The sequence below is a fragment of the Eptatretus burgeri genome, chromosome 12 (genome assembly GCF_056783735.1).
Source record: "Eptatretus burgeri isolate ZD-2024b chromosome 12, Ebu_testis_v1, whole genome shotgun sequence".
In the NCBI taxonomy this organism is placed as follows: domain Eukaryota; kingdom Metazoa; phylum Chordata; class Myxini; order Myxiniformes; family Myxinidae; genus Eptatretus; species Eptatretus burgeri.
In genome coordinates, this window is record NC_140972.1 from 44906635 (window position 1) to 44933950 (window position 27316).

General features: G+C 42.8%; 2 protein-coding genes across 7 annotated transcripts in view; both read left to right on the plus strand.

Moving 5' to 3' along the window:
• Positions 1-6354: 6354 nt before the first annotated feature.
• On the plus strand, positions 6355-10514 carry LOC147015522 (uncharacterized). The gene is made up of 6 exons (XM_085849111.1): positions 6355-6498; positions 7402-7675; positions 7781-7960; positions 8083-8291; positions 8375-8708; positions 10441-10514. Exons 1-6 carry the CDS (start codon positions 6355-6357, stop codon positions 10512-10514), a joined length of 1215 nt encoding a protein of 404 aa, XP_085705237.1.
• LOC147015523 (C-myc promoter-binding protein-like) overlaps positions 9972-27316 on the plus strand; it is a 215415-nt gene continuing 198070 nt past the window's right edge. For 3 of the 6 annotated variants that reach the window (XR_015050358.1, XM_085850314.1, XM_085850313.1), the window contains exon 1: positions 9972-10129. The gene's annotated coding sequence lies outside the window, so the exon portion shown is untranslated. The remainder of the gene's footprint in view (positions 10130-27316) is intronic. The other 3 variants (XM_085850315.1, XM_085850317.1, XM_085850316.1) reach the window with 2 other exon arrangements.

Below are 27316 nucleotides of genomic sequence, written 5' to 3' on the forward strand. Positions count from 1 at the left end.
GTCTGTCTGTTTGTCTGTGAACAGGATATCTCGAAATTGACAGATTTGGACGAAACTTGGTGAACAAGTTGGGTGTGTGACAAGGACGAATCGATTCGGTTGTGGTGAAGATCCAAATCTGGATCCAGATAGGAGAATTTTCATGTTTTTTTAAGTGATTCTTCACCATTTCGAGATGGAGCCAAAAACCTTAAATCGCATGATATTTCAAAATGTTGTGGACGTATTATGACAAAACTAATTGGTCGAGTTAGTTAGGTGACAACAACAAGCCGATTCGATTTTGGTTCAGGTGCAGATTCAGATCCGGCCTATTGGTGGGATACAAAATCAATGAGGTAAACTGTTCAGCCTCGTGGAGGTAATGCACTCTATCAAGTACCGTTCCAGTTAACCTCCGCCATCGAAGATCGGAGGTTACTGTTTTCACCCCTTTCTGTTTGTTTGTTTGTTTGTGAACAGTATTACGGAAAAACTCCTCGACGGATTTCGACGAAACCTGGTGTGGGGGTTAGGTATGGTCCAAGGATCATGCCATTCGATTTTGGACTTGGTCCAAAATCCAATATGACGGCCATTTTAAAAAAATATTTGAATTTTTTTTTTGAATTTCTACATGTTTTAAGTGATTTCCAACCCCCCGCCCCCCCCCCAAAAAAAATTGTTAGAGAAAAAAAAAATTTGCAACTTTTTTTTCAACAAAATTTCGAATTTTTTTTTTGCATTTCTACATGTTTTAAGTGATTTCCACCCCCCCCCCTCCAAAAAAAAATTGTTAGAGAAAAAAACATTTTGCAACTTTTTTTTCAACAAAATTTCGAATTTTTTTTTTGCATTTCTACATGTTATATATATATATATATAAGTGATTTCCAACAAAAACATGCCAGAATTATAATTGCGGCTGATTTTGGAACTTCAGGTGGATATACCCACATAAAATCAATTTCTGTCTCAAGGAATCTAGTTTTGACGAATGAATTGAGTATGTAAAAGTTAAAAGTAAAAGGGAAAGTTGCAAACAATAACTCTGTGAGCACTGTTGGCGTCAAATTGAATGAATAGGATATCAGGTTCACTTGAGTGACCTAGCAGTATTGGCGGCGGAGGTTTTGCACGCTACCGAGTGCTCCCCCTCTAGTTACCTTCGCAAACTTTGTTGCGAAGGTTATGTTTTGATCGCTGTGTATTTATTCATTTATTTGTGAATATGTGTTTGTTTGTTTGTTTGTTTGTTATTCACATAACTCCAAAAGTATTGAACTGAATCACAGCAAATTTGGTGGGATGATTGGTTATTATCCGAGGACCATTTGATTATATTTTGGGACCGATCGAGTCAAAGGTCAAGGTCAAGGTCATGAAAAGGTCAAAATCGTCTTTTTACCATAGCGCGGTCAATTTGTATCCAATTTGCATGCAACTAATGCCAAAATGTTCAGAATTCAATGCCCCATCTTGTGATATGTGACATGACACAATGACGTAATAACCCTTATTCGCGGTTGGGAGTCAAAGGTCAGGGGGGTCACGACATTGCAAAATGTGCGGTTTTAGTCATAACACGGTCAATTCTTATCCGATTTGCATGAAACCAACACCAAAATGTTGACTGTTCTGTTCCCCACACTCTAATACCAATTACAAAATTAAGAGTACAAAGGTCAAGGTCGAGGTCATGAAAAGGTCAAAATCGTCATTTTGCCATAGTGTGGTCGATTTTTATCCAATTTGCATGCAACCAATGCCAAAATATTGTGAATTCAATGCCCAATGTTTTGATGTATGATATGACACAATGACGTCATTACCTTTGTTAGCGTTTTGGGTCAAAGGTCAGGGGGGTCAGCGACCTTTATTATCATAACGCGGTCAATTCTTATACAATTTGCATGTACGTAGATTCAAAATGTTTGGAATTCAATTCCCTATCCTGTGATGTGTAATATTTGATTTCTTATAATGTGACCAGTTGTCATCAGATTGACTTGACACCGACACCCAAAAAGGTCAGGGAGTTCATACAGAAATTGTACAATGTACGTGAATCAGTGTCAAACAGCAGGAAATTTAATGTTTTTAAGCCATGAGATGGCAGATGTGGTATGGGATTAAATACCTTCACAATCAACGGTTTCTGGGGGGGGGGGAGGCAAAATGTAGCGTTGGCGAAGGTATGCGCTCTACTGAGTGCCCGTTCTAGTTTGTTATGTTTAAAAAAAAATTATTCATACAATACATACATTCAATTCATCTCTCAACTAGAAGGCACTCTTTCACGTTGCGACGACACCAGATATACCTCTGGCCACATTATTACATTATGACAGATAATTGTACCAAGTTTAATTTAAATCCCTCAACCAAGATTCAAAGCATTAAATAATATTTATGGCTGCCAGACCATGCGTCCAATCAGGTTGAAGTTTCAAACAGATATTCCCCATGACGACCAGATCATAATTGTGAAATTTCACATTGATAGATGAAGCGGTTCAAGAGAAATAATTTTAAAAAGATTTTCGTTCAATCCAATATGACTGTCAGACCATGTGACCTATTCATTATTCAGGAACACCCTGGTATCTCCAAGTCTTGGGGAACATATGGGTGAAGTTTCCAATCGAGAAGAGGGTTTTTAAAGGTTTCTTCTTCAAAAAAAATCACAGCTGCCAAACCATGTGACTTCCGACGTCATAGGTGGAGAATTTTGGACCTTGATTCATCATCAGTGTTAGGTGGACGGTACAGTACACATATAAACATGAGGTGGGAGTGGAGGGGAAGCCGTAGCCAGAGGTATTCCTGGGGGTGTGGGGGAGTGAGGGCAGTGCATGGAGAGTGAGGAATAGAGTCTTTGATGAAGAGAGCAACTCCACCACCAGGAAGAGGCTCACGTCTGTCAAACCGGAGGAGGGAGTAACCAGGGAGAGATACTTGGGAGTCAGACACGTCTTGGGGGAGGAAAGTTTCTGAGAGGCAGACTATGTCTGGTTTGTCAGTGGCAACCTGTATGGAAAGATCTGAAAGGTTTGAGGGAAGGCCCCGGATATTTGAGGTCCACACTGTTAATGAAGAGGGAGGGGAGGATGCTTTGGGTGGAGGGGGTGGGAGGGGAGGGGAGGGTAGGACAAGGGATGAGGGGGAGGTAAGGAGGGTTGTTGAAAGAGTGTGGGGGGTTGCAGAATATCTTGAGGAGGGGCTGGATGAGCAAGAGAAAAGGCTCTGTGGTGCTGGGGGTGAGGGGGGACACGAGAGGGGGAACAAGGCAGTTGAGGATTTGAGGAGGTGGAGTGAAGAGCTGGAGGTGAGAGGGCAGTGGAAGGAGGCAGCTTTGTGGATGCGAGGGGGGGGGCAACTTTGAGAAGGATGAGTGAGGGGGATGAATGGTGGGAGAAAGGTGAGGGGGAGTTTTTGAGAGAGGTGAGAAGGAGGCTTGGAGGGAGAAGAGTGTGATGGTTGCCTTGAGAGTGAGGGGTGAGAGGGGTGAGTTGGCACTGAAATTGGAAAAATAAGAATGGTTGATGGAAAGCGAACATTCATAGCAAACTGGGGTTTAAAAAAGTTTTAGGTCAGAGATGCGATTAAACACGTTTTTTGATGGATGCAATAAAGGCAAGTTCAGAGAATGGAGAGAAGAAACGCTGTAACAGTTGTATTTTTTAGGCAAGGTATGAAGGAAAGGTCGAATTGAGAGCAGTCTGTTGAAAGAAGAAGAGTAGTGCATTATGATACAGCAAAGAGTACCACATGTGTAAAAGAGGAAGATGAAGCATTATAAGAGATCGTTTTTTATTATTATTATTATTATTATTATTATTATTGTTATTGTTATTGTTTGAGAGAGTTTTCATCAGATTAGGTCATGGAAGTGTTGGAGAAAAAATCGTGAGGTGAATGGTGAAATAGGATCGATAAACGCAGGAGGTCTAAACAGATCACGTGGTTACAGGAGAAGCACTTGGCTATGGGAGGTGTATCGTCAAAAATGAAATTATTAATTTTAAAATAAGGATTGCATAACATTTGGAAAAGGGAAGGTTGAAGTAAAATCGTGGAAGTGTGTGGTGAATTTGGACGGTAAACACAGTGTGAAGCTGCTGGGTCGATAAAAAGTACCAGGAAGAGTAGAGAGAGACACGTGTTTACAAGAGGTGTAGCGATCAAAAGGATACAAGGAAGATTATTATTTTTGATGTATTTTTGAAGAACAGGTAAGATTCGGGAATGGAAGGTTGTAGATCGTAAGAAATCGTGAAGGTAATGGCGAGAGAGGGTCAGCTCAGTCGAATAAAGATGGTGTGCCGCTGGAGGAAGAAGAAGAGGATTAAGAAGAAGAAGAGGAGGTTTAAGAAGAAGAAGAGGAGGTTGAAGAAGAAGAAGAAGAAGAAGAAGAAGAAGAAGAAGAATCGAGACTTGTGAGTGTGCAAGAAGAAAGGTAGTTTTTTTTTTTATTTAAGACAAGAAATAGTGTTTAGTTGGGAGGGATGGGGGACGTTGGGAAAGTGGGGAAGATAGAAATTGAAGGTAATGGGGAGAAAATACAAATAAACACGATTGTACACCGAGGGGGACAATGGGTAGGCCTCAAGCACTCGGTAAGACAAGGTCGACGAAAACTCATAAAATAGCACTATTTTTGAAACAAAACCGAATTAGGAACACACAGTAACATGTAGGTAAGAAAATAAACAGTTAAAATGGGACAGATAATGACCGGAAACTTGACTTTGAGATCGACAGCAGAGAGCTCTGAAGGAGACCTGCCAATACTCCAAACCCCGAACCGGAAGTGACGATTAATCAACCGGAACCGGAAGATTTGTCTGGGCACATCTTTAGCATTTGACACAATCTGGCATTCCACCTTATTCTCCAAACTGTGCTTACAGCATCCAAAGCTACCTCCTCTTATGTCTTAATGATTTTCTCCACTCTCGTAGTTAGTGTGTTCCTCTCAACCTGAATCTTTGATCTCCTTTCCCTGTCGAGGCTGGAGTGCCCCAAGAAGGCGTGTCAATTGGACCCAGTCTTATTCTGCATTTTCATCAAATATCTTTCCTACTCTCTGGAAAATCATGCTTATCACTTTGCTGATGACCACCCTCTGCCATATGGCATCTCTCATCCTTCGGATAGGAGGTAGCAGCCAATTCCCTTACTGCAGACCTTGATCAAATCACGAGCTGGTCGAACACTTCAAATATGACTCTCAACGCTGACAAATCTCACAATCTCAATCTTTCTCTGTGAAAGGACCGTTTTAGGAAACTATTCAACAATCCTCTTGAAGAAGTCCTTTCATTCATGCTTCTAATTCTCAATCTCCACCATGATCTTTCCTGGGAAAGCCACATTTCTAAGCTGGCTTCCAAAGCCAGTCGCTGACTGGGCATCCTCCGTCGTGCAAAGTCCTTCCTTGGCACACCTGAGCTCCTGGCCACATACAAAGATTTAATCCACAGCCTGATGGAGTGCTGCTCTCCCCTCTGGGCTGGTGCTCCCGCCTTTCTGGGACCTTTCTCGGCTTCACGCTGTGGAAACCAAGGCATTTCGGATCATTGGTATTTCTCAAGAGGAGGCTGAGTCTTCGGATCGCTCACTCTCTCACCACAGGCAGGTTGGTGGTCTGTCCGTCTTAAACCATCGCTTCTCCGGTCTCGCCCCCCTGCTCTGCCTGCTATCTGTCCCACCCATATTTATGCAGGGCGCTCAAGGTCTGCCAGCAACCCCCTTATGGTAAAACTACCAAAATCAAGAAACACTGCTCATCTTCACTCTTTCTTTCCTCTTTTTCCCCACCTTTGGAACAAACTCCCACACTCTCTTCAATCCCACACTTCCCTCTTGGTCTTCAAAACAGCCATTTACCACCATCTCTTATCTTCTCCCATCCAAAGTCACGATCTTTTCTACCTCTGTTAATCCACCCTAAACCGACCTCCTTCAAATTCCCTGCTTTCCTTCCTGCAAGTCCCTGTCGTGTAAGTACCTGAAAGTCCCTGTAGTGTCCATCTTGTTTACCCTGTGTACCCTGCCCCAACCCTCTCCCTTGCACAGATCTCCTCATGCCTGTTCCACACTGTTTTTTTTTTCCTTCCTTCTCCCTCCCCCTTCTTGTCTCCTGCTCCCCTTGTTGTTTGTTCTGTGTGTTAGCTCAAACGAGCCTCGACATTGTAAACAAAAACAAAACAAAACAAAAACTCTTGAAGAAGTTCAGTAACTCAAACTTTTGAGCTTTACCATCAGCCATGGTCTTTTGTGGGCAAACCAAGTTGGCCCGCAAAGCTAACAGCCAGCATCCTCTGTCGTGCGAGGTCTTTCCTTGGCAAATCTGAACTTTTACCAACTTACATGACGGCTTTCATCTGCAGCTCGATGGAGTGCTACTGTCCCCTTCGGGCTGACAACCCTGCCTCACACCCTGCACTTCTTGATGCCTTGGAAACGATGCCCATAAAACCAATGGAATCTTTCACGATGAAGTTGTATCCGCAGGTCCTTTCTGTGTTCCAGCATTTCTATGAGCCTCGACTTTGTATTCCTGTCCAAAAAAAAAAGGTCTGTGCACGACTTGGAATATCAGTTTCAATCGCAATAAATTACCAATTACCAATGATTAACATGGTCTTTTGCTCGTATTAGTCCTTTTAAAAACTTTTGCCTCCAAAACAACTTCGTGCAGCAAGCTTTTCCACCTTTCACGATGATGATTGTAACCCGATATTGGCATCACTTCCTGGAGTTAGGGAATTTTAGCAAATTGTATTGACCATCTGTGAAAAAATTGCTTACCAAAAAATTTCTTTACCAACATATTCATCTCGGTGTCGACTAACACCTATCAATTAGTGCAAACCCAAATCCTTGTGGAAAATTCTGTGGAGCCAATCAAAGTTCGGGTGCTCAGAGGGCCTGCGTGAAATAAATCGGAAAAATGAACTTTTGCCAATATTGACTTATGGGATGTCTACCTAGGGGTTGTTTGGGGTGCTAAATTGATTCCAACCATTAGATTTGAGGAAAAATGAATCCCTGGCCGTAAAATATTGATATGATACATTTTTAGATATCTCAGATTGTGTTTTGCGGTAATTTGGCTCAATTCATTCAGATTGTTCAAATTGTGCTGAAACCAGCATACAACATTTTTGAAACCACTGCTATATTGTTGGTTATACTTGTGCTCATGCTCAGTAGAATTCTCTGTGTTAGCTGACGTTAGCTAAGAGCTTTTAGCTATAAAATTATTGTGTACCGGACTCAATAGAAGTTGAATATATTCAACGTAGAGTGGACCTATTAATGTTAAAACACATCACTGTATGTGTGTTCTGTCTGTTTTGTGTCAAAATTTCATGTCCTGTCTGTTGTTTACAAAAAAAGTCTTTTTTTTTATAGGACAGTATGGACAAGGATGTGACTGAACCTGGCTTGAGGTGTTTCATCTGTGGTGGTTCCGGGATCGAAAAGCATACGCTCTCAAAAGTCTCCAATAAAGGCCACCCACGGATCTTAGCACATTCTGAGCTTGTGGGCGATGCGGCGTTGATCGGGAGACTAAATGAGGACTGGAACAACGGTGAAGACAGCAAGTTGAGATACCATGTGGATTGTAAAACAGAGTTGTACAGTCGTGCGAGAAGTATATCCACTGCAACTGAAACAGCTAATCGTAAGTTTTTTTTATTATTCAGCATTCAAAGGAAGTAGCATTGCAAATAAAAACGACAATAATAATCTCAAATTTGCTTTCTAAACAATAATTTTATTTCCATAGAACAAGATGAGGAGGGCCGATGCTCAGGCAGGACGAAAAAACGCCGGATATCATCTGGGCAAAGTACCCCACCTGGCTCCAGCTCTACTTCCCAAACACCATCAGTGCATATTATCTACCGTGATGTTTGCATACTCTGTGATGAAGGCATCAGCATTGGAACATTGGAACGAAACCCTGGTAAGTTGCGCGTTTACTGAGTCCTGCACAAGTTCAAATGTATATTTTTCAATTTTTTTTTCTCTTCACTCTACTACTCAAAGTCAAATACTTTAATCATGCATACATGTGGCATCCTCCAGGCAGAGCCCGGAAGGTGTATCGTGCGCCTGACAATCGCTACAAGGACCGACTGAAAAGGAATTTGATGGAGACAGCTGTGAAACGAGGAGATGCCTGGGGACGTGAGGTTGCCGGTCCTCTGTCTGGGATCATAGACTTGGTGGCAGAAGAGGCGCTTTATCATCTTCGGTGCAGGACCCCATTCGAGCACTCGTTTATAAACCATGAGGCAATTATCATAGCAATGCACTTATGATATTAAAATGAAAATGATAAGTTTGGCTAAATGAAAAATGATATTTTTGTCCTCAGGTCGGACGGCCTATTGATGAAGGGAGACAGTTGCTGTTTGAGAAACTGTGCTTATGGATAGATGAAGGGGTGGAGCACGGTATAACGGTGGTCTTTGATGGATATGGCAGCTCCACCAAGGACCATGACCACTTGAGACGAACAAAGAACGCATGCTGTGACATTCAGATTCGTCTGGATCTCAAAATCATCATTGCAAGAGAAAAGTTCCTCGATAACAAGAACAACAAAGCCCAGCTCGTTCTGCTCCTTGCTGAGACATTTAGTAGGAATGGAATCGGTGTACAGCAATGCTCCGATGATGCCGACACCTCCATCGTCCGCGCAGCTCTAGGTGAGGCAAGAGAGTCCCCTGTCGAGGTGAGGGCTGAGGACACAGACGTCCTGGTTATGCTGATTCATCATGTTGCAGACCATCCGATCTTCTTCACGACAGCCAAAGAAACATCTTACGATGTCGGAAAGATCCGGGAGGCCCTCCCAGAGATATACCGGAGGTATCTCATCTTCTTGCACAGCTTCTCTGGCTGCGATACAGTGTCTGCAATTTTTGGGTTTAGCAAACCAACTTTGCTAAGCAAGCTCTGCAAGACTGATGAAGCTGAGAGGGCAATGGACGTATTTATGGACATCCGAGTTGAGAAAGGTGATATCATTAAAGCAGGCTGTGATCTTTTCAAGCTCATGTTCCATGGGAAATCTTCCAAAGACTTGGAAGACTTGAGATTCAACATCTTCAGCAAGCGAGCTGCTACTGGGAGCATAAAACCTGAAAAACTCCCTCCGACAACAGGAGCTGCAGCACCGCACTCTCTCTGAGCTTACCTCCAGACTCGAGACTGGCTGATGCTGCAAAGTCCATCGTTGGATGCCCGGGACTATGGATGGCAACTCACTGAGCAAGGATATGCACCAGTCCCTTCTACAGACCCCATTGCACCAGACGACCTCCTGACGTTTGCCAGCTGCAACTGTGCGGGGGACTGCAGCTCACTCAGGTGCTGCTGTAAAAAGCAAGGAGTCAAGTGTATTTCTGCTTGTGGCATCTGTCATGGTAACTCTTGCCTGAACATAAACCAGCTGGATGACAAGAGGAGTGAGGAAGATACTGGGGAGTTTGATGAATAAGGTTGTAAAAGCTGATGAAGCAACATTTCCATTGAGCACAGTTCTGTTAAAAATGTCAATAAATACATTTTATATGATCAAGGAGTGTTTTTTTTTTTCTCAAAAATAATGTTTGGAATCAATTCAGCACCCCCAAAAACCCCTAGTTAGACATCCCACAAGTCAATATTGGCAAAAGTTAATTTTCCTATTTTTTCGCGCAGGCCCTCTGAGCACCCGAACTTTGATTGGCTCGTCAGAATTTTCCACAAGGATTTGGGTTTGCGCTAATTGATAGGTGTTAGTAGACACCTAGATGAATACGTTAGTGAAGAAATTTTTTGGTAAGCAATTTTTTAACACATGGTCAATACAATTTACTAAAATTCCCTAACTACTGAAAACGTCACATCCCCCCTCTCGTGAGCTCGTCCTCTTCGTGCTTCCCGAAAAAGTTGGCTCCACCCATCCTGTAACTCCTCCCATTTTTGGGGTTCCTCCTCTTCATGCACAATCTATTTTTCCGCTCGGAGCCGTTTCATTTTCGCTCACTCCACGTCGGCTGAGTCTCTGACCGGCGGTTTCGAGGTGACTTTTCCCAATCTCATGACGACCTTGCTCTCTATAAACAGCACGGCTCCCATGTAGGTGAGTAAACTGTTTGTTAACCCAGTTATGCGGTTATCTTTCCCCTTGATTGCGGCGTTCCGAGTCTCGGTAACGCGGGTACAGTTAACAGTGAGGCGGAAGGGACGCGCAGTTTGTGTGTGGTAAAGTGGACGGGTGTTTGAAAGTCTTGTTTACGTGTGTTCGACGCGGCTCCGGCTCATTGGTAAAACGGGATTGCGGTTCGTGTGGAACGGGAAATGGCGTGTTGTGGATTACTGTAAGTACCGAGTACGGTGAAGGTTATGGAGATTTGGAAACTGGATTACCGCCTGGTTATTCGGTTACCACAGCTTCGGAGAGTCTGTGGTCCGACCTTGTCAGGCCCATGATTGCTGAACGGACCATTCACTGTGGTCACGGATAAGGCTCCTCAGACTGTGTACATTCCCCACGTGACCCCATGTTTATATTTAATGAACTGAAGTTTGAAAATGAAATTCCACATTGTTTTCATTCGGAGTAGAAGTGTGTGTGTGTCTGTGTGTCTGTGTGTCTGTGTGTCTGTGTGTCTGTGTGTCTGTGTGTCTGTGTGTCTGTGTGTCTGTGTGTCTGTGTGTCTGTGTGTCTGTCTGGCATAGTGAATGCACCATAAAGATGTGGATTGCAACCCACCGCCGAGATGTGGATTGCAACATGTTGATTGCAACCCACCGCCGAGATGTGGATTGCAACCCACCGCCGAGATGTGGATTGCAACATGTTGATTGCAACCCACCGCCGAGATGTGGATTGCAACCCACCGCCGAGATGTGGATTGCAACATGTTGATTGCAACCCACCGCCGAGATGTGGATTGCAACCCACCGCCGAGATGTGGATTGCAACCCACCGCCGAGATGTGGATTGCAACTCACCGCCGAGATGTGGATTGCAACCCACCGAGATGTGGATTGCAACCCACCGCCGAGATGTGGATTGCAACCCACCGCCGAGATGTGGATTGCAACATGTTGATTGCAACCCACCGCCGAGATGTGGATTGCAACCCACCGCCGAGATGTGGATTGCAACATGTTGATTGCAACCCACCGCCAAGATGTGGATTGCAACCCACCGCCGAGATGTGGATTGCAACCCACCGCCGAGATGTGGATTGCAACCCACCGCCGAGATGTGGATTGCAACCCACCGCCGAGATGTGGATTGCAACATGTGGATTGCAACCCACCGCCGAGATGTGGATTGCAACCCACCGCCGAGATGTGGATTGCAACCCACCGCCGAGATGTGGATTGCAACCCACCGCCGAGATGTGGATTGCAACATGTTGATTGCAACCCACCGCCGAGGCGCGGATTGCAACCCACCGCCGAGGCGCGGATTGCAACCCACCGCCGAGGCGCGGATTGCAACCCACCGCCGAGGCGCGGATTGCAACCCACCGCCGAGACCCGGATTGCAACCCACCGCCGAGACGCGGATTGCAACCCACCGCCGAGACGCGGATTGCAACCCACCGCCGAGACGCGGATTGCAACCCACCGCCGAGACGCGGATTGCAACCCACCGCCGAGACGCGGATTGCAACCCACCGCCGAGACGCGGATTGCAACCCACCGCCGAGACGCGGATTGCAACCCACCGCCGAGACGCGGATTGCAACCCACCGCCGAGACGCGGATTGCAACCCACCGCCGAGACGCGGATTGCAACCCACCGCCGAGACGCGGATTGCAACCCACCGCCGAGACGCGGATTGCAACCACCGCCGAGACGCGGATTGCAACCCACCGCCGAGACGCGGATTGCAACCCACCGCCGAGACGCGGATTGCAACCCACCGCCGAGACGCGGATTGCAACCCACCGCCGAGACGCGGATTGCAACCCACCGCCGAGACGCGGATTGCAACCCACCGCCGAGACGCGGATTGCAACCCACCGCCGAGACGCGGATTGCAACCCACCGCCGAGACGCGGATTGCAACCCACCGCCGAGACGCGGATTGCAACCCACCGCCGAGACGCGGATTGCAACCCACCGCCGAGACGCGGATTGCAACCCACCGCCGAGACGCGGATTGCAACCCACCGCCGAGACGCGGATTGCAACCCACCGCCGAGACGCGGATTGCAACCCACCGCCGAGACACGGATTGCATGATGTTGATTGCAACCCACCGCCGAGATGTGGATTGCAACCCACCGCCGAGATGTGGATTGTTTGATGTAGATTGTATGATGTTGATTGCAACCCACTGCCGAGATGTGGATTGTATGATGTAGATTTTATGATGTTGATTGTATGATGTAGATTGTATGATGTTGATTGCAACCCACTTCCGAGATGTGGATTGTATGATGTTGATTGCAACCCACCGCTGAGATGTGGATTGTATGATGTTGATGGTATGATGTTGATTGCAACCCACCGCCGAGATGTGGATTGCAAACCACCGCCGAGATGTGGATTGCAAACCACCGCCGAGATGTGGATTGCAACCCACCACAAAGATGTGGATTGTGGTGTACCATAAAGATGTGGTTTGTAGTGGATTGTATGATGTGAATTGTCGTGTACCATAAACATTTGGATTGTATGATGTGAATTGTAGTGTACCATAAACATGTGGATTGTATGATGTGGATTGTAGTGTACCATAAATATGTGGATTGTAGTGTACCATAAAGATGTGGATTTTATGATGTGAATTGTAGTGTACCATAAAGATGTGGGTTGTATGATGTGGATTGTAGTGTACCATAAAGATGTGGGTTTTATGATGTGGATTGTAGTGGGTTGTATGATGTGGATTGTATGATGTGGATTGTATTGTATTGTATGATGTGGATTGTAGTATACCATAAAGATGTGGATTGTAGTGTACCATAAAGGTGTGGATTGTATGATGTGGATTGTAGTGTACCATAAAGATGTGGATTGTAGTATACCATAAAGATGTGGGTTGTATGATGTGGATTGTAGTGTACCATAAAGATGTGGGTTTTATGATGTGGATTGTAGTGGATTGTATGATGTGGATTGTATGATGTGGATTGTATTGTATTGTATGATGTGGATTGTAGTATACCATAAAGATGTGGATTGTAGTGTACCATAAAGGTGTGGATTGTCGTGGATTGTATGATGTGGATTGTAGTGTACCATAAAGATGTGGATTGTAGTATACCATAAAGATGTGGGTTGCATGATGTGGATTGTAGTGTACCATAAAGGTGTGGATTGTATGATGTGGATTGTAGTTTACCATAAAGAGGTTGATTGTAGTGTACCATAAAGATGTGGATTGTATGATGTGGACTGTAGTGTACCATAAAGATGTGGATTGTATGATGTGGACTGTAGTGTACCATAAAGATGTGGATTGTATGATATGGATTGTAGTGTACCATAAAGGTGTGGATTGCAGTGGATTGTATGATGTTGATTTGTAGTGTACCATAAAGATGTGGATTGTAGTGTGCCATAAAGATGTGGGTTGCATGATGTGGATTGTAGTGTACCATAAAGATGTAAGCTAGAGATTGGAGTGACTTGACATCTGTGAGTTTACAAGTGCAAGTAACCGTAGTCTGATTTATTGAGATCCCACATTGTAATAGCCATGAGCTCAAATGACTACTCATATTAACCTGCAGCTGGGTTTTCCACTTGGTTGCTTTGATTAACCAGGTTTTAGCATCCCCTCCTTGTGGCTCAGATCCTCGTCCATTTTTACGTGTACTTGGTCGTAGTTCATGAACTGGTCACCCTAAAAAGGCGGAGTTGTTACATGTTTTTCAAAACATTCACTTTCCACTTTGACTACAGACCAGAAAAACCACAGATATCTAGTTATCTTTGTATGAGAAGAAAGGTAATTTTGCCTAGTTTAATGTGGAAAAAAACAGAAATAAAAAATATGCAATAGTTTTTGTGTAACAGGCAAATAAGTGATACAAGTCAGGGGTGGCGTAAACAGGCGGAGGCGGAGGCGGTGGATGTGGTGAGTCAAATTTGGAATAAACTGAATTTATTTCAATCAATAAGCTTTAATCTAATCTATTTTGTTATTTTTTTTTTTAGGTGAGTAACACTTGGGACTTGCTGTTGCATGATGCAAAATTTATTATTCAACTTGTTATTATTCAGCAAACCCTGACCAATAAGTACAAACTCCTAAAAGAGATCTAGTAAATATCTTTACATAGTTATGTATCTAGCAGATTCTCAGGATTAATTTGGCAGTTGAATTGTCCAAAACGGCCAAAGGATAACTGATCCACATCCAATTTACTCAGAAAGGGTGAATTTGAGATAAACGCGAAAATGTGTTTTCCTTGTAATGCATTATTATCTATTGAAGTTCATAATTAAAAATACCATATTCGCCGTTAATTAGTGGTTTTTGCTAATTTTTTTTCACACAAGTGCATGCTGCTTGGTGATGTCTATCAACACAGAGAAAACTGAAAAATTGAATATTTTGACCCTGTAATGCAAATGATGATCATTTCATGAACTACGACCACTTGCTGATTAAGCACTTATTGCGTACATTCCAAATTAGTTGTTCGTGCTGTTGTTTTCCCCTAATTTTGCTTTATCGCACTGTCTACCCATGCTGTGTGTGTGAGCTGATGCCATCTGTTGCTACTTTGGACGTCTTCCTTCTCCATTTCTGGCAAGCCCCTGCCAGTTGTGTCAGCATGTGTCTGCAATGTCACATAAACCTCGTTGGTATCGTTAACATTGAAGCCTGAGTGTGGTGTGCCATGTCACCAGGATTTAAAAAGATTTATTTTCCTTATTTTCTGGAGGACATTTAGGCATAAAATACACAATTAAAATTTTGATATTTTCTTTGTATGGTCATGATTTAATTTGTTTGTTTTGTTTTCTTTGGACCTTTCATTTTGATGTGGCCTTGATATTGAAATCTATATCCATTGGTTTCTAGTTCTGCTTTTATGTAAGGAACTAGCACATTACCCGTAGGGTGACACCACCCCCCTTTCACCCTTCACCCCCCTACCCCCCACACACATACACAATTTTGCTGTGATTAAACTTACACATGCATTTGTGACACTTCAACAAAAAAGCCTCAGCCTCCTCCTCCCAACTCTCTCCCATCTTTGCTCTTTCCTCCCGCCCCAACCCCAAGTCCTCACCCTTCTCCTGCCAATCCGACGGAATTGATCCCCTCCCCTCACTCAAACCTTCAAATCCTCACCCTCCACCCCCAACCGAAAGTCCTCAACCTTCCCTTTCCAAAGTTGGCCGGTCTTTACTCTCACCCACCACCCGCTGATAAAAGCAAACGGGCATTCCCACATCGAAATGGCGAATTATTGAACACTTTCTGCTCCCCTATCTTGCGATCACCGACTTCATGGAACCCCGTCACAGTCACCAAGTTCAACTCACAATTTGAAGAAAAAAAATAATGGCAAGGACTTCCGCAAACCTCCGCAATAAAAGCGCTGCTTGGGAGAAAGGGTTCTAAAGGGTAAATTATATAGTTCTAAAGGATTCATAAATTGGCAGCCATCGTATATAAATTGTGAGTGGAGTCAGGCGAACCTTCCAACCAGTGGGTGGAACTCATGCGACGGAAGCATGCATGGACAACTCCTTTTATAGTATTGATCAAATATGTAACTAGCAAGATGTGGATGATGATATTGAAATGGACCTTCTGGATTCAACTGCAGTTCAGGCATCATTGAAATGCACCTTCTGGATTCAACTGCAGTCTATTCTTCCTTGATGGATAGCTCATAGTTGTTGCGTATTTACCTTGATAATATAACAGGACTTTTGAAATGACGTGATGGCCCCACGTTGCATCGGTGCACATGTGCACAATCCCATGGTAACAATGGTGACCAGGACATAATATATTGTGCGTGTAAGTTGAGGCTTGATAGTTCGGCCGACACATATCTACTACCTAATGTGTGGTGCGAGTGATTTATCATCTGTTTCATTCGCTACTATGGCTCACTGAGCTCCAAAAAGCGCTTGAAAAGGCTTTTTCAAATACCTGGGAGAAAGTGGTTTACCTGAGCATAATGAAAGAGTTTGAGAACGTTCCCAGTTTACCAACAGGGCTGAGACCCTACAGCTACCCATACTGCAAACTCCTGACGCCGTGGACCGGTGCAAGCTCCGGAGAACTGTGGACGGATGTATGCTACCAAAACCGTCGACCATCACTGCCAGTGAATGGACTGTGAACCTTGCGGGAGTGACTGCTGTCAACATGGTATGTTTGGTGATTTATTAAATGGACGTGTGCAATCGGAAAGGCAATGCTGGGCATCATTAGCAACTCTTCGAGAAAGGACAACCTCACGACGTGAAAATACACAAAACTTGTGCCAGCTATTATTTACATGAGAGCCAGCTGTACCAAGCAAATGTTACATGAGAGCCAGATGTTCCCTAAGGAAGACGCTGTATCTGGTTTGGGTGCTTTTCAAAGGTGATGGAAGGTCATATCTCGGGCTTGTGAAGGCACAGGACAATTTTAATATTTGGCCATGGTGCTGGCGATTCGCCTGTCTACTCTTTGCAAAGGACAACGTGGGATCTTTACCGTTCACCATCTAATGTCGGCAGACGCCATGTCCAGTTTAACGACCACCCAAGGGATGAAAAACACTAGGATGACAGTTCATAGCTGGGTCGAGATTTAAACACGGGCTAATCAGCCTAGAGATGTGTGTGTGTGTATCTGTAGGTCTACGACATCTTGCCAGCCCCAATATGGAATACGAATACAGAAAAATTATCTAGCATGACTAATCGAGAACATTTTGAGGCGAGAACCGATCCTGGATGTATCGTCGCTCTTATATGGGAGATTCAACTGCAGGCAACAGGAATTTGTAACTTGTTGCCTCTTCATGAAAGACGTCGTGCAATATTTTGACGAAAGACTTCACCCTTAACGTCTACCAACAACCATTGCTGGCAGAGAGGTCCTCCAGTTTAATGTTCTTCCATCAGATGATCGAGGAACAACCTAATTTCAATTCAATGCTATATTTTAAACATGAACTGGAAAACAAACCTGTAGTTTATCAGGACTTTGGCTCTGAATTTGTCCCGATCGCACATGCTCAGGGAGAGCGAGATAATCTATTATTTTTTATTCCGTCTGCCTGTTTGGCAGTCAAATAAAATTGAAAATTATTCCAAACAGGAAACTTACTGTTTTTAAGGATGTCATAAAGGACACGTACAACAAGCACAAAGAATTAATGTAACATGGTGTATATGACATTGGCATCTAAACTTCCGGCTTTTTTTTTCTTTCTACGACTGTTAACATCTTTATTTTATTTCAATTGAATTATATACTTCAACACTGGAGAACACAAATCGCCTTTTTGCCACTTTCAAAACCATTCCGTTCAGCAGTACTCGGACATGTTACATAAGGTGGTGTTTAAGACATCATCAATGGCGCTGTATAACTTCTGTAATTATTTTAATACGACTTAAAATCATCATTTAATTTCAATGGAATTGTATGCTTATTATAATTTATTGTTCTGCCCCCAAAAATGTATCTTTCAAAATATGAACTTGGATGTGGTTTAGACTTTAAACCAGTCAATATGTTGAACTGAAAAGTCTTTGGTCGCTCTATTGGTTGAACATTACTTGTGATAGTGGAGACAGCCCTGCATAACGTTGTGAAAATGCTGGACTTACCTGTTATGCCAGGAAGTATTTACTCCTGTCCATGTCATGGTTTGAAAAATGTCTCACCACAGGCATGTTGACAATGGCAATGACACATAGGTGACAAATTGGAGCAAAAGGAGTACATTGATGTCTCTCTCAAGTGTTGAGAGCAGTCTAGCAGTGGATTGAGAAACGCCTTGTTGCATTCCCCTCACTGGTGTGGGTTTGATTTCCATGACTGTTCTGCTGAAAATTTGTGCACTTCCATGTTGGAGTGGTGACCTGTCCTGGATTAATTCTAGCCAAAGAAGCTTTTATGACATCGTGTGTACCCCCATGCTCTGTTTAGGACTAATTGGACTCCACTGCCACCTTCAGTGTTGGAATGAAGTCTAAAATATTACAAAATTTTGGTTTTTCCCATATTATATTTGCACATTTCTGGAAACTGCAACCTAGACGGCAATATCCTAGTCTACTTATAATAATAATACAAGCTGGCTGTTTCTTCGAGTATTTAAAGATTAATATTTCTGTACTGGTTGATGATCTATCTTCACTTTCTCCAGGGTTATCCAAAAGTACCTAGTAACCTTTTGAAATGTTTACTTTTGTACTTTGCAATATTGAAATTAGAACGGCACTCAGTAGAGCGCATACCCTCCACCAGGCTGAACAGTTTACCTTTTTGTGTTCCACTGATTTGGCCAGATCTGCTTCTTGACCTAAACCAAAATCTATTTGGCTCGTTTTTGTTACTTACCCAACTCGTGCACTAAGTTTTGTCTTCACCTGTCCACCACTTTTTAAAATATCATGCTATATATCGTTTTTGGCCCTATCTCTTAATGGTGAAGAACTACTTCTAGAATGAAAAAATATTGAATCGGGATCTGGATCTTAACCAGAATCGAATCAGTTTGTCTTTATCACACACCCAACCTGTCCAACAAGTTTCGTCTGAAATTGTCCATAACTTTTTGAGATATCTTGCTCGCAAACAGACAGGGGTGAAAACATAACCTCCATCCACCTTCGGTGGTAGAGGTAATGAAGTGATTATGATTGGTGCTTGAAATTCCTCTCTAAACATTGGCACAGCTGTGTTCCCAAGCAATGATGCTACTCGCGGCCATGTGCTGTTTATGGGTGAGGCAGGAGAAGAAGAGGCAGAACAACATTGATAAGTTCCTGGTATCTGTCGGTGACAGATCTACAAACATGAGAGGGCAAAGGTCTTTGTTACTGGAATGAAATAGTGTTGCTCAATTATAAATGTTATCTTGTCACAGGGATTAGTTTTACAGACTCCATGTTTTTGGAATCCAAAGTTGAGGCTCATTTAGGAATGAGCTTGTTTATTCGGCTAATCTAAAAAGAAAGAGAGAATAAAAACAACCCCATCAAAGTCAGAATGTGACATGACAATGACAACTACCTCAATGGTCCCAACAATTCCCATCACCATGTTTCTTGGCCAGGGAATATTTTTAGCCAAAGTCTTTCACGAACCGGCTGGCAAGGCCTGATGTTCGACTGAAGGCAGCAGCAATTTGGAATTTGTTCAGTGTGTGGAGATAACTCGCCTACTCTACACGAAAGATGCAGTGGGATCTTTAATGTCCACCAGATAACGCTGGCAGACGTGACACCCATAGTATCAAACCTGTCTAGCCTGGGTTCCAGTTAATAACTGGGGTCGAGATTTTAACCTGGGCTCAACAGCTGAACGTGTGCATACATCTAGATTATCCAGCTTACCCACAGTCAGAATGTGGGACAAATAAATTGAAAATTCATAGGTTTTGTGTGTCTGTTTATCTGGGTGTTGGGCATGGTGCACTGAAAAAGTTTGGCAAAAGCAATGTTTTTATGCCACGTTGCAGCAGTTACGGTGTATGTTTAGCAAATGTACGTGTTTTTCAAATATACGCATCATTGTATTCGTACCGTACCTGTGTTCGTGTAAAAACTAGAAAGGGCTTACGTTGAAACGAGCACCTCATGAAGAAAACAAAACAACACAACATAAACATATCTACCTGTCCAGCATTATCTCATTAGAACCAAGTAATGTTAATAGTTTATGAGTTTGCGTCCACCCAGCCATCCAATGTTTCAGGAACATTCTTGAGAGGATGAAATGATGGAGTGCCACAAAGCTGCAGTTCAAACTCTATTCGATGATTTCTGCAGAATGTCGAGGATCCAATGAAGTCTGGAAACAGCCACACGTGTTTATAAAAATGGTCGAACAAGTTAAGAAACCTGGGGTGTGTTCATTTACCAAGTTTCTTGTAGAGCGCTTGCCAATTGGCTGAAGCGCTCAATAAAGCACTTCATTCAAAACGGATCATAACGAACGGCTGCCCTGGCAAGGGCTAGCGAGCTGATTGGTAACTGAACACTCCCCTGAAAGTAGAAAGCTCCCAAATTTCAGTTTCTTCATCTTTAAAAGTGAAAAAAAAACCCAGCAAAGCCACAAAATCGAACCTTTCAAAATGATAACAAATGGTTTGGAATTATCCCGTGTTAAAATTGTGACTTACAACTGGTATTTTTTAACCAGTTTCAAAGATGAGTTTTCTGCCACCACACCACTCAATGTTTTATTGTATTTTTAAAAGTATAAACCACAAAACAAATTTGAATATTGTACAAAAGTGAGATTAACTTGTCATTAATATTATCAAGTATTTTTTTTTCTTTTTCAGTCTCTTTCCTCAAAAATGGGTGTCTTGAATAGGTTTACCGGTTCTTCTAGACGCCGATAAACGAATAAGGCGATCAGCATGTCACAGATCTTGGCAAGTGTTAAACACTATCAATTCCAAACCAAAAATATTGGCCTTCTCAATGACTGTGAGGTTAGTTCAATATAGGGTATTTACCTCCACCACTGAAGGGGGACGGAGGTTGTTTTTTTCACGTTTGTCTGTCTGTCTCATCTTTAATTAGGATAGCTCAAATTGTTTGGAACACATTCAGATGGTGGTGGACAGGTTGGGTGTGTGACAAGGACGAATTGATGAGATCTTGGTGAAGACCCGGATTTGTATTCTGCCTATCAGTGGGATACAAAACATAAATTGTTCAGCTTAGTGGGGGTATTCGCTCTACCGAGTGTTTTGTTCGAGTTTCCGACCTGTGGAACCAACTTTCACATTCTCTTCAATATGATTCTTCCCTCCAGGTCTTAAAGACGGCCATTCACCACCATCTCAGATCACCCCCCCCCCAATCCAAATCATGATCTTTTCTATCCCTGTCAATCCCCAAGTCCACTTCCTTCCAGATTTCCAGTATTTCCTTCCTGAGAGTTTCTTTCTGTATCCATCTTATCCACCCTATGAATCCTCTTCTGCCTCCCATTCCTCCCCACACCTCTTATTTGTCAATTTGTCCCTCTATTTTGTCCTTCAACTCTGCTGTTGGTGTCCCCCCCCCCTCCCCACGTCGCTCCCCTCTCACTCTTTCCACTATTCCATTTGTTCTATAGTGTCCAGATCCATTTAGTATTCTAGATCTTCCACGAGCTTTGGAGTTTGTATACAAAAAAAAAAATCAAATGTTTATTTAACTTTTCTGTGTTGTTTTGTATGACAGTTATTGTTGCTATCATTATGTTCGTTTTACACTCGTATATTTTTTGCAGGATAATGTAATGATGATTAATTTAATTGTAATTACCTCTGCCACCCATGGTGGGCGGCGGTTGTGTTTTCACCCCTCTCTGTCTGTCTGTCCATTTGTGAACAGGATATCTCAGAAAGTTGTGGACAGATTTGGATGAAACTTGGTGGACAGGTTGCGTGTTTGAGAAGGATGAATCGATTCGATTTTGGTGAAGATCTGAATTCGAGAATTCCTGATTCGTTTCTTTAAATCCAAATCATTCTGATAGGGTGCGAGTTTGGTACCATTGTGCTTTTTGTTGGACATTCATTATGTCATAGTGTCTGTTCATGGTGCCTGTTCTTGTATCGGGGTACATTTGTTAAATCCCTTTGTTTAATCACTTATTCACCTGATAAATCCCACCACCCGCCACTTTCTTTCTTTCTTTCTTTTTCCCTGAAACGGAATGATTAAAAAGCTAACAGCTTTCACTTTTTTTTTGTCACCAAATTCCTTCTGTATCCATCTTATCCACTGATTAGGTGATTGTGAAATTGGGATAGTTCATGCGAAAGTGTCTGTTTATGCCGGTTGCACTTTCGGTACAATTCCCGCAATCGGGACTGACTGTTAAGGCTTGCACAAATACTCCGAATGTGGCAATTTAACTAGCTCGCACTAGCGCCACAACTCGTCTGAAGTCTTTCACCTTGGCACCCAGACGTATCCCTGAAGCCTCACATTGTTTCTTCAGAAAGCAGTGTCTGTAATTTATCCCCACCCCAATCCAACATTTTTTATTTAACTTTTCAGAAATTTATGACGCGTTTTCTCATGGGCCTTGGACAACTGTAACTGTGTGTCTTTCCTCTCTCCACAAACCTGTATGTTGTTATTATCAATCTGTCTGTATCTTCTAATTTAATATTTCACCCCCTTTTTTCTTTTTCTTTTTTGCACATGGGTGTACTCACCTGTGACGTCACTGAATACTTTACGCATCTTGCTGGTGTTTGTGTAAAGTTGCTGCAATTGATAACTCTGGCTCTTCTGCACCATTTGCCACTCAGAGGAGACTGTACAAAGAGGGAAATCTTTCTTCTTCTCTTGCAGCGCTTCGTGTGCACTGTGGCTGTAATAAACAAATCAAATTGGGATGATTGCTTCGCAACAGTAATTCAACTCCATGCAGCCGTAATTGCATAACTGTACCTTTTAAAAAAAAATAAACAAATTATTGGAGATTTATTGGGTCATGGAAGAGCAAGAGTTAAATAAACTTCAATATTATTAAGTTATGCCTTGTATTTATACTTTTAATTATAAAGAGCTTTGTCGATAAAGTAAAACAAATGAAAAAGTTGAAAAGTAACTTTAAAAACGATATGTTTATGGTTTTTGATTTGAACACAAACATTGCCAATGTCAGGGTGATAGAGTTGGGGTAAACTTACAAAAGCAAGCAACACATGAAAGGCAAGGCAAAGGGAAATGTGGATTGCAGTAAAGCTCAACAGATGGTGAAAGCAAATACACTGAGGGGAGGAAGCGACTTATTGTTTAAAAAAAATAAAAATTCTACTAATGTGCAATCAGTATAATGAAGACACCATGATGTATGTTTAATTTATCCAGGATATAACTGCTTCTTTCAGGGACAAATGAAGGAGTGTGCACATGTATGTTAATCCTTCACGTGATGGTTTGCCAGCTCAACTTGGCTGTGCACTCGATGCTAATATCAGCCAGTGAGCAAGAAACGTGTTGGTGGATTGATTCCCCTCTCAAGGGGGTGGCCTGGTATCGCCAACAAAACGCTTCTCAAGCCGATACAGGCTGACTCGTACTGTGGTTAGCAGTGTAGCAGCTCATGCTGCTTTATGCAAAGGAAGTTTGTGTGTGATTTAATACTTGCTCGAACCACCACTCAAACCATAAGCTAAATTCCTTGTTTATTTGAAAGTAGTGCAATGGTTCATTGCTTTAGCATAATCATACACTGTTAATGACAACATGTGGCACAATGATGCGTCTTGATAACATGCAACCCAAGGCACTCTCATTAATGAGCAGTTTAATTGGCATTGAGAAATCTAAAATGTACTTCCATTGGATATCACCTAGTTACACTTGTCGCTTTTGATTTGCAGAACAAAACAGTAGCAGCTTGATGCTGGTCAGACCCCTAGCAAGGATGAAGCAGATGGGTGCTTGACCATTCCATTCTTACAAGGCCCCCTGACCCTTTTTAAAAGCATGCTGTCCTTCTGAAGCCACGCTTCCCATAACAACATGTAGAATACCTTGAATAGAGTTTTTCTTTCCAAACTGCTTGGACCCCTTCTGCGATCTGTCATTCTGGTGTATGGCCTTGAAATCTTTGCCAGTCACACATATTTGGTCGCTGCTGATGTGCGGAGCCGAATGCGTATCTGAAATATATAATGCATATGTGGAACCACTCAACCTCGGTGCTTACCTTCACCCATGCCCCCACCCATCATCCTCCCCCCCCCCCCCGGGCTTGTGGTTAATGCTTTATTCCACTCACAAGTGTACTCTATGAAATTGGTTTGCACCGAGCTTTTCATATCGAGCTAGGTATTGTTTTTTTCATATCGATCTACGACAATGCTCTCTCTAAGTCTTGTTGGTATGATTTTAATTTGAAATTGCTTCCGCTTTTGGGTCTTGTAACTGGTCAGATGGAGAGGAGTTGGAAGAGGAGATTGGGACCATACTCTGTGCAGAGCGTTGGTGCTGCTTAAGCAGTCTCCTTGACTATTGGGCACAATCCTGGATGGGTCGCAACTCCGACACAGGATACCAGCAAGTGTGCACTCATTTTGCCGACCTCGGAAGGATGACAGGCCGAGTTAACCCCACCTGGTATTAATTCAACAGCTGAGTGGGATTTGAACTCAGGACCCTGGGATCCAAAGCCCACCACTCTAACCATTAAGCCAACACCAGGTATACGATGGAGAGGAGAAGTGCTTTTTTTCATATCCCAACAGTAAAGATTGAGTAAAGGCATTGGTGTCAAACGGGGCTTTGACTTCGCCAGCCCTGAAAAGTTGCTCGTTGAAGACTATTTGTGTGACGAGACGTGATTGTGATCAAGCCATGTGTGAGAAGGTTGTGCGGTGAGGGAAAGGTGTGTCGGGCATTTTGTTTATATTTTTGCCTCCTGAAATGTGATTGATGAATGATGACAAAACACATCTTGTAAATATGTGTTTGTACATAATTCTTTCATGGCCAAACCGTAGTACCTAGAGTTTCCAAATGTTGGGTGTACATACTTCAGAATCTGTGCAAAGTTTTAAGCTTCCATATGTTGGCCTTGACATCCGTTTTGAGGACCTCAAAGGCCGCTATAAAGTGTATATTGTGATGTGAAGTCACGCAGTGCTGCCACTGGCCCGTAGGAAAAAGGTAATCACCAAGAGGCCAATAACGCCATAGCTTTCCAATGTCCAACACGTCCAAAAACCATCCCTGGGAAAAGCTCACCCAGGCAGGTCTCGCTGGGTAGCCCCTATTGTTAGTTGACAAATTTACCCGAGCTGTTTGTTTTAATTCCAATAAATGTTTAAAAACAGTAAAGTCCGGTATTATTCAAAGTTGTGAAAATGCATGTGATTGAACGAGATATGCGACAGATTTTGGGACTTGAAAATGTCAGGGCATCCAGCAGGCTTCCTCTGTTGGCTTGAGGAAGTCCGCTGGTCACGGGTGAAACCTCGCCTGAGACCAGATCTGCTCTTGCTAGTTTAGTACACAACTAGTATGGTCGATCGAGTTATCGTTTTTGTTTGGGTATGCCTTTTTCTTTCTGGTGTGTGTGTGTGTGTGTGTGTGTGTGTGTGTGTGTGTGTGTGTGTGTGTGTGTGTGTGTGTGTGTGTGTGTGTGTGTGTGTGTGTGTGTGTTGCATGTATGTATATAAATAAGATGCTAGGTGTTTCAAAATACCTTGATGCAAGTTCTCACCATTAGCTTGAAATCTGAAATCTATAACCTATGATTGAGTTCCCGTATTTGTGGCCTGAGCAAGAAAGAACATTCCATCAGAAAAGTTTCAAATTGTCTTTTTCAAAATAATCTCCCTTAACTTCGGTGAACTTTGTCCAACATTGCTGCAGCATTGCTATACTGCCATGAAACCAATATCCATCCTGCTCCCCTCAAAACATCTCCCCAGCAGCAATGGCGGCCTCATGAGAGTCATATTTCTTTGGCGGCCTCATGAGTCACATTTCTTTGCTATTAACTCACATTTCAATTTGTGAAAGAGTGAGAAGCCTGGGAGAGCGAGATCAGATGAATACAGTAAGTGAGATGAGGAATAACTCTGAAGCCACGATCCTTTGCGGCATCGACTGCAACTTGTGCGGATCGTGGAGATGTCGGAGACCTCTTGCAAGCTTTGTGGCATTTATTTTTTTCCATAATTTCTTCCCGAAATTTATCTAACACTGTCCATTAATAGTCGCATCTTTCTGCAGATCGTTTGCCATCGTAACGTAACTCCTTTGCATTACCAGAAAACTATTGGCTTGACCTTGCTGCTTATGCAGCTGCCAACTTTTGTTGGTTGGGAACTTGTGGTGGCTGGAACGCTGTTATCATATATTTGATGACGCCCTCCTCACCCTCCAAGTACAAATGCAATTCCTGTTATATTTTACGTGAGAAAATAATTCAGTTTTGTGCACAAGATGGAGAATCTTCCAAAAGCAATGGCATCGTGCTTCAAAAGGTACTCTGAGCTTTTGTTGTTTTGTTTATCTCAAGTAACATGCCAGTATCTTCGACCAAGCAATGACCATAAAGTGCATGGAAGGAAGTATGTTGTTACTTTGAATTTGATTGACTTGACAAAACCGTAACAACAGGATGCAGACATTCATCCCGTCATGCCATTTCGTTCTTGGGTAGGGAGCGGAGAGAACATGTACATCTGTATGCCCCTGAGTATGACGTAATGCTGGATTTTGTTCGGCAGAATTGTTTGAGACACTGTCACATCTTTCATCCTTGTTCGCTGCAGACCGAGAAAATATTGTGACAGACAACATAATGTGGAACTAGAGCGTTCATAGAATACCTTACCCCGTGCAATGTTGAGAATGCAGGACGTGGCTGGGGTCTGCGAGCGGAAAATTTGATCGGTCATAATGACTTAAAATGCAGTAATGTTTTGTCCCAAGCACTGCTAAACGGAAGGGTTTTTGAAAGTGCCAAGAAGGCGATTTGTGTTCTATACTGTTCAAGTATATAATTCGAATGAAATAAAATTCAAGATTTAAAAAGTTGGAGAAAAAAAATTTCTTTGAAATTTACCGCCGTTGATGTCCCATCTTTTACACCACCTTGTTAGCACGTTACATTAGTTCTTTGTACCTGCAGTTTGTGTCCTTTATGTTGTCCTTCAAAATAGTAAGCTTCCTGCTTGGGATGATTTTCTATTGTTTTATTGCCAGACAGGCAGACAGACTAAAATAAATTATCTCGGCTCCTCTCTGCACATGCATGATCGTGATGAATTCAGAGCCAAAGTTCTGCTAAAGTACAGGTTTGTTTTCTGATTTGTGTTCAAAATATAAAAATTTAATTGAAATTAAAGTTGTTCCTTGATCAGAAACTGACGTGTGTTGACAGACAGACAAACAGGCAAAGTGAACCGATTGCTGAACCCCACTTTTTGCTTGCTTCCACGTGGAGTAATGATCATTTATCTTGCCAATCGATTCTAATCCTGGGTGTGCTCTGGCTTTCAAAAGGAATTAGCCACTGTGGATAATCCAGGTTTAGAATGATTAGCCACATATTTTATTCAAAAGTTTTTTTTTTTTTAGCAATATGAAATAATAAGTTAATTTTAAGGCAGATGTGTGAGTTTG

What these genes read in the sequence shown, in the direction of transcription:
- LOC147015522 (XM_085849111.1), top strand. Translation starts at nt 6,355, where the DNA reads ATGACGGCTTTCATCTGCAGCTCGATGGAGTGCTACTGTCCCCTTCGG. An exon ending in TGCAACTGAAACAGCTAATC is followed by an intron (nt 7,676 to 7,780) that starts GTAAGTTTTTTT and finishes TTATTTCCATAG; the next exon opens with AACAAGATGAGGAGGGCCGA. An exon ending in AACATTGGAACGAAACCCTG is followed by an intron (nt 7,961 to 8,082) that starts GTAAGTTGCGCG and finishes GGCATCCTCCAG; the next exon opens with GCAGAGCCCGGAAGGTGTAT.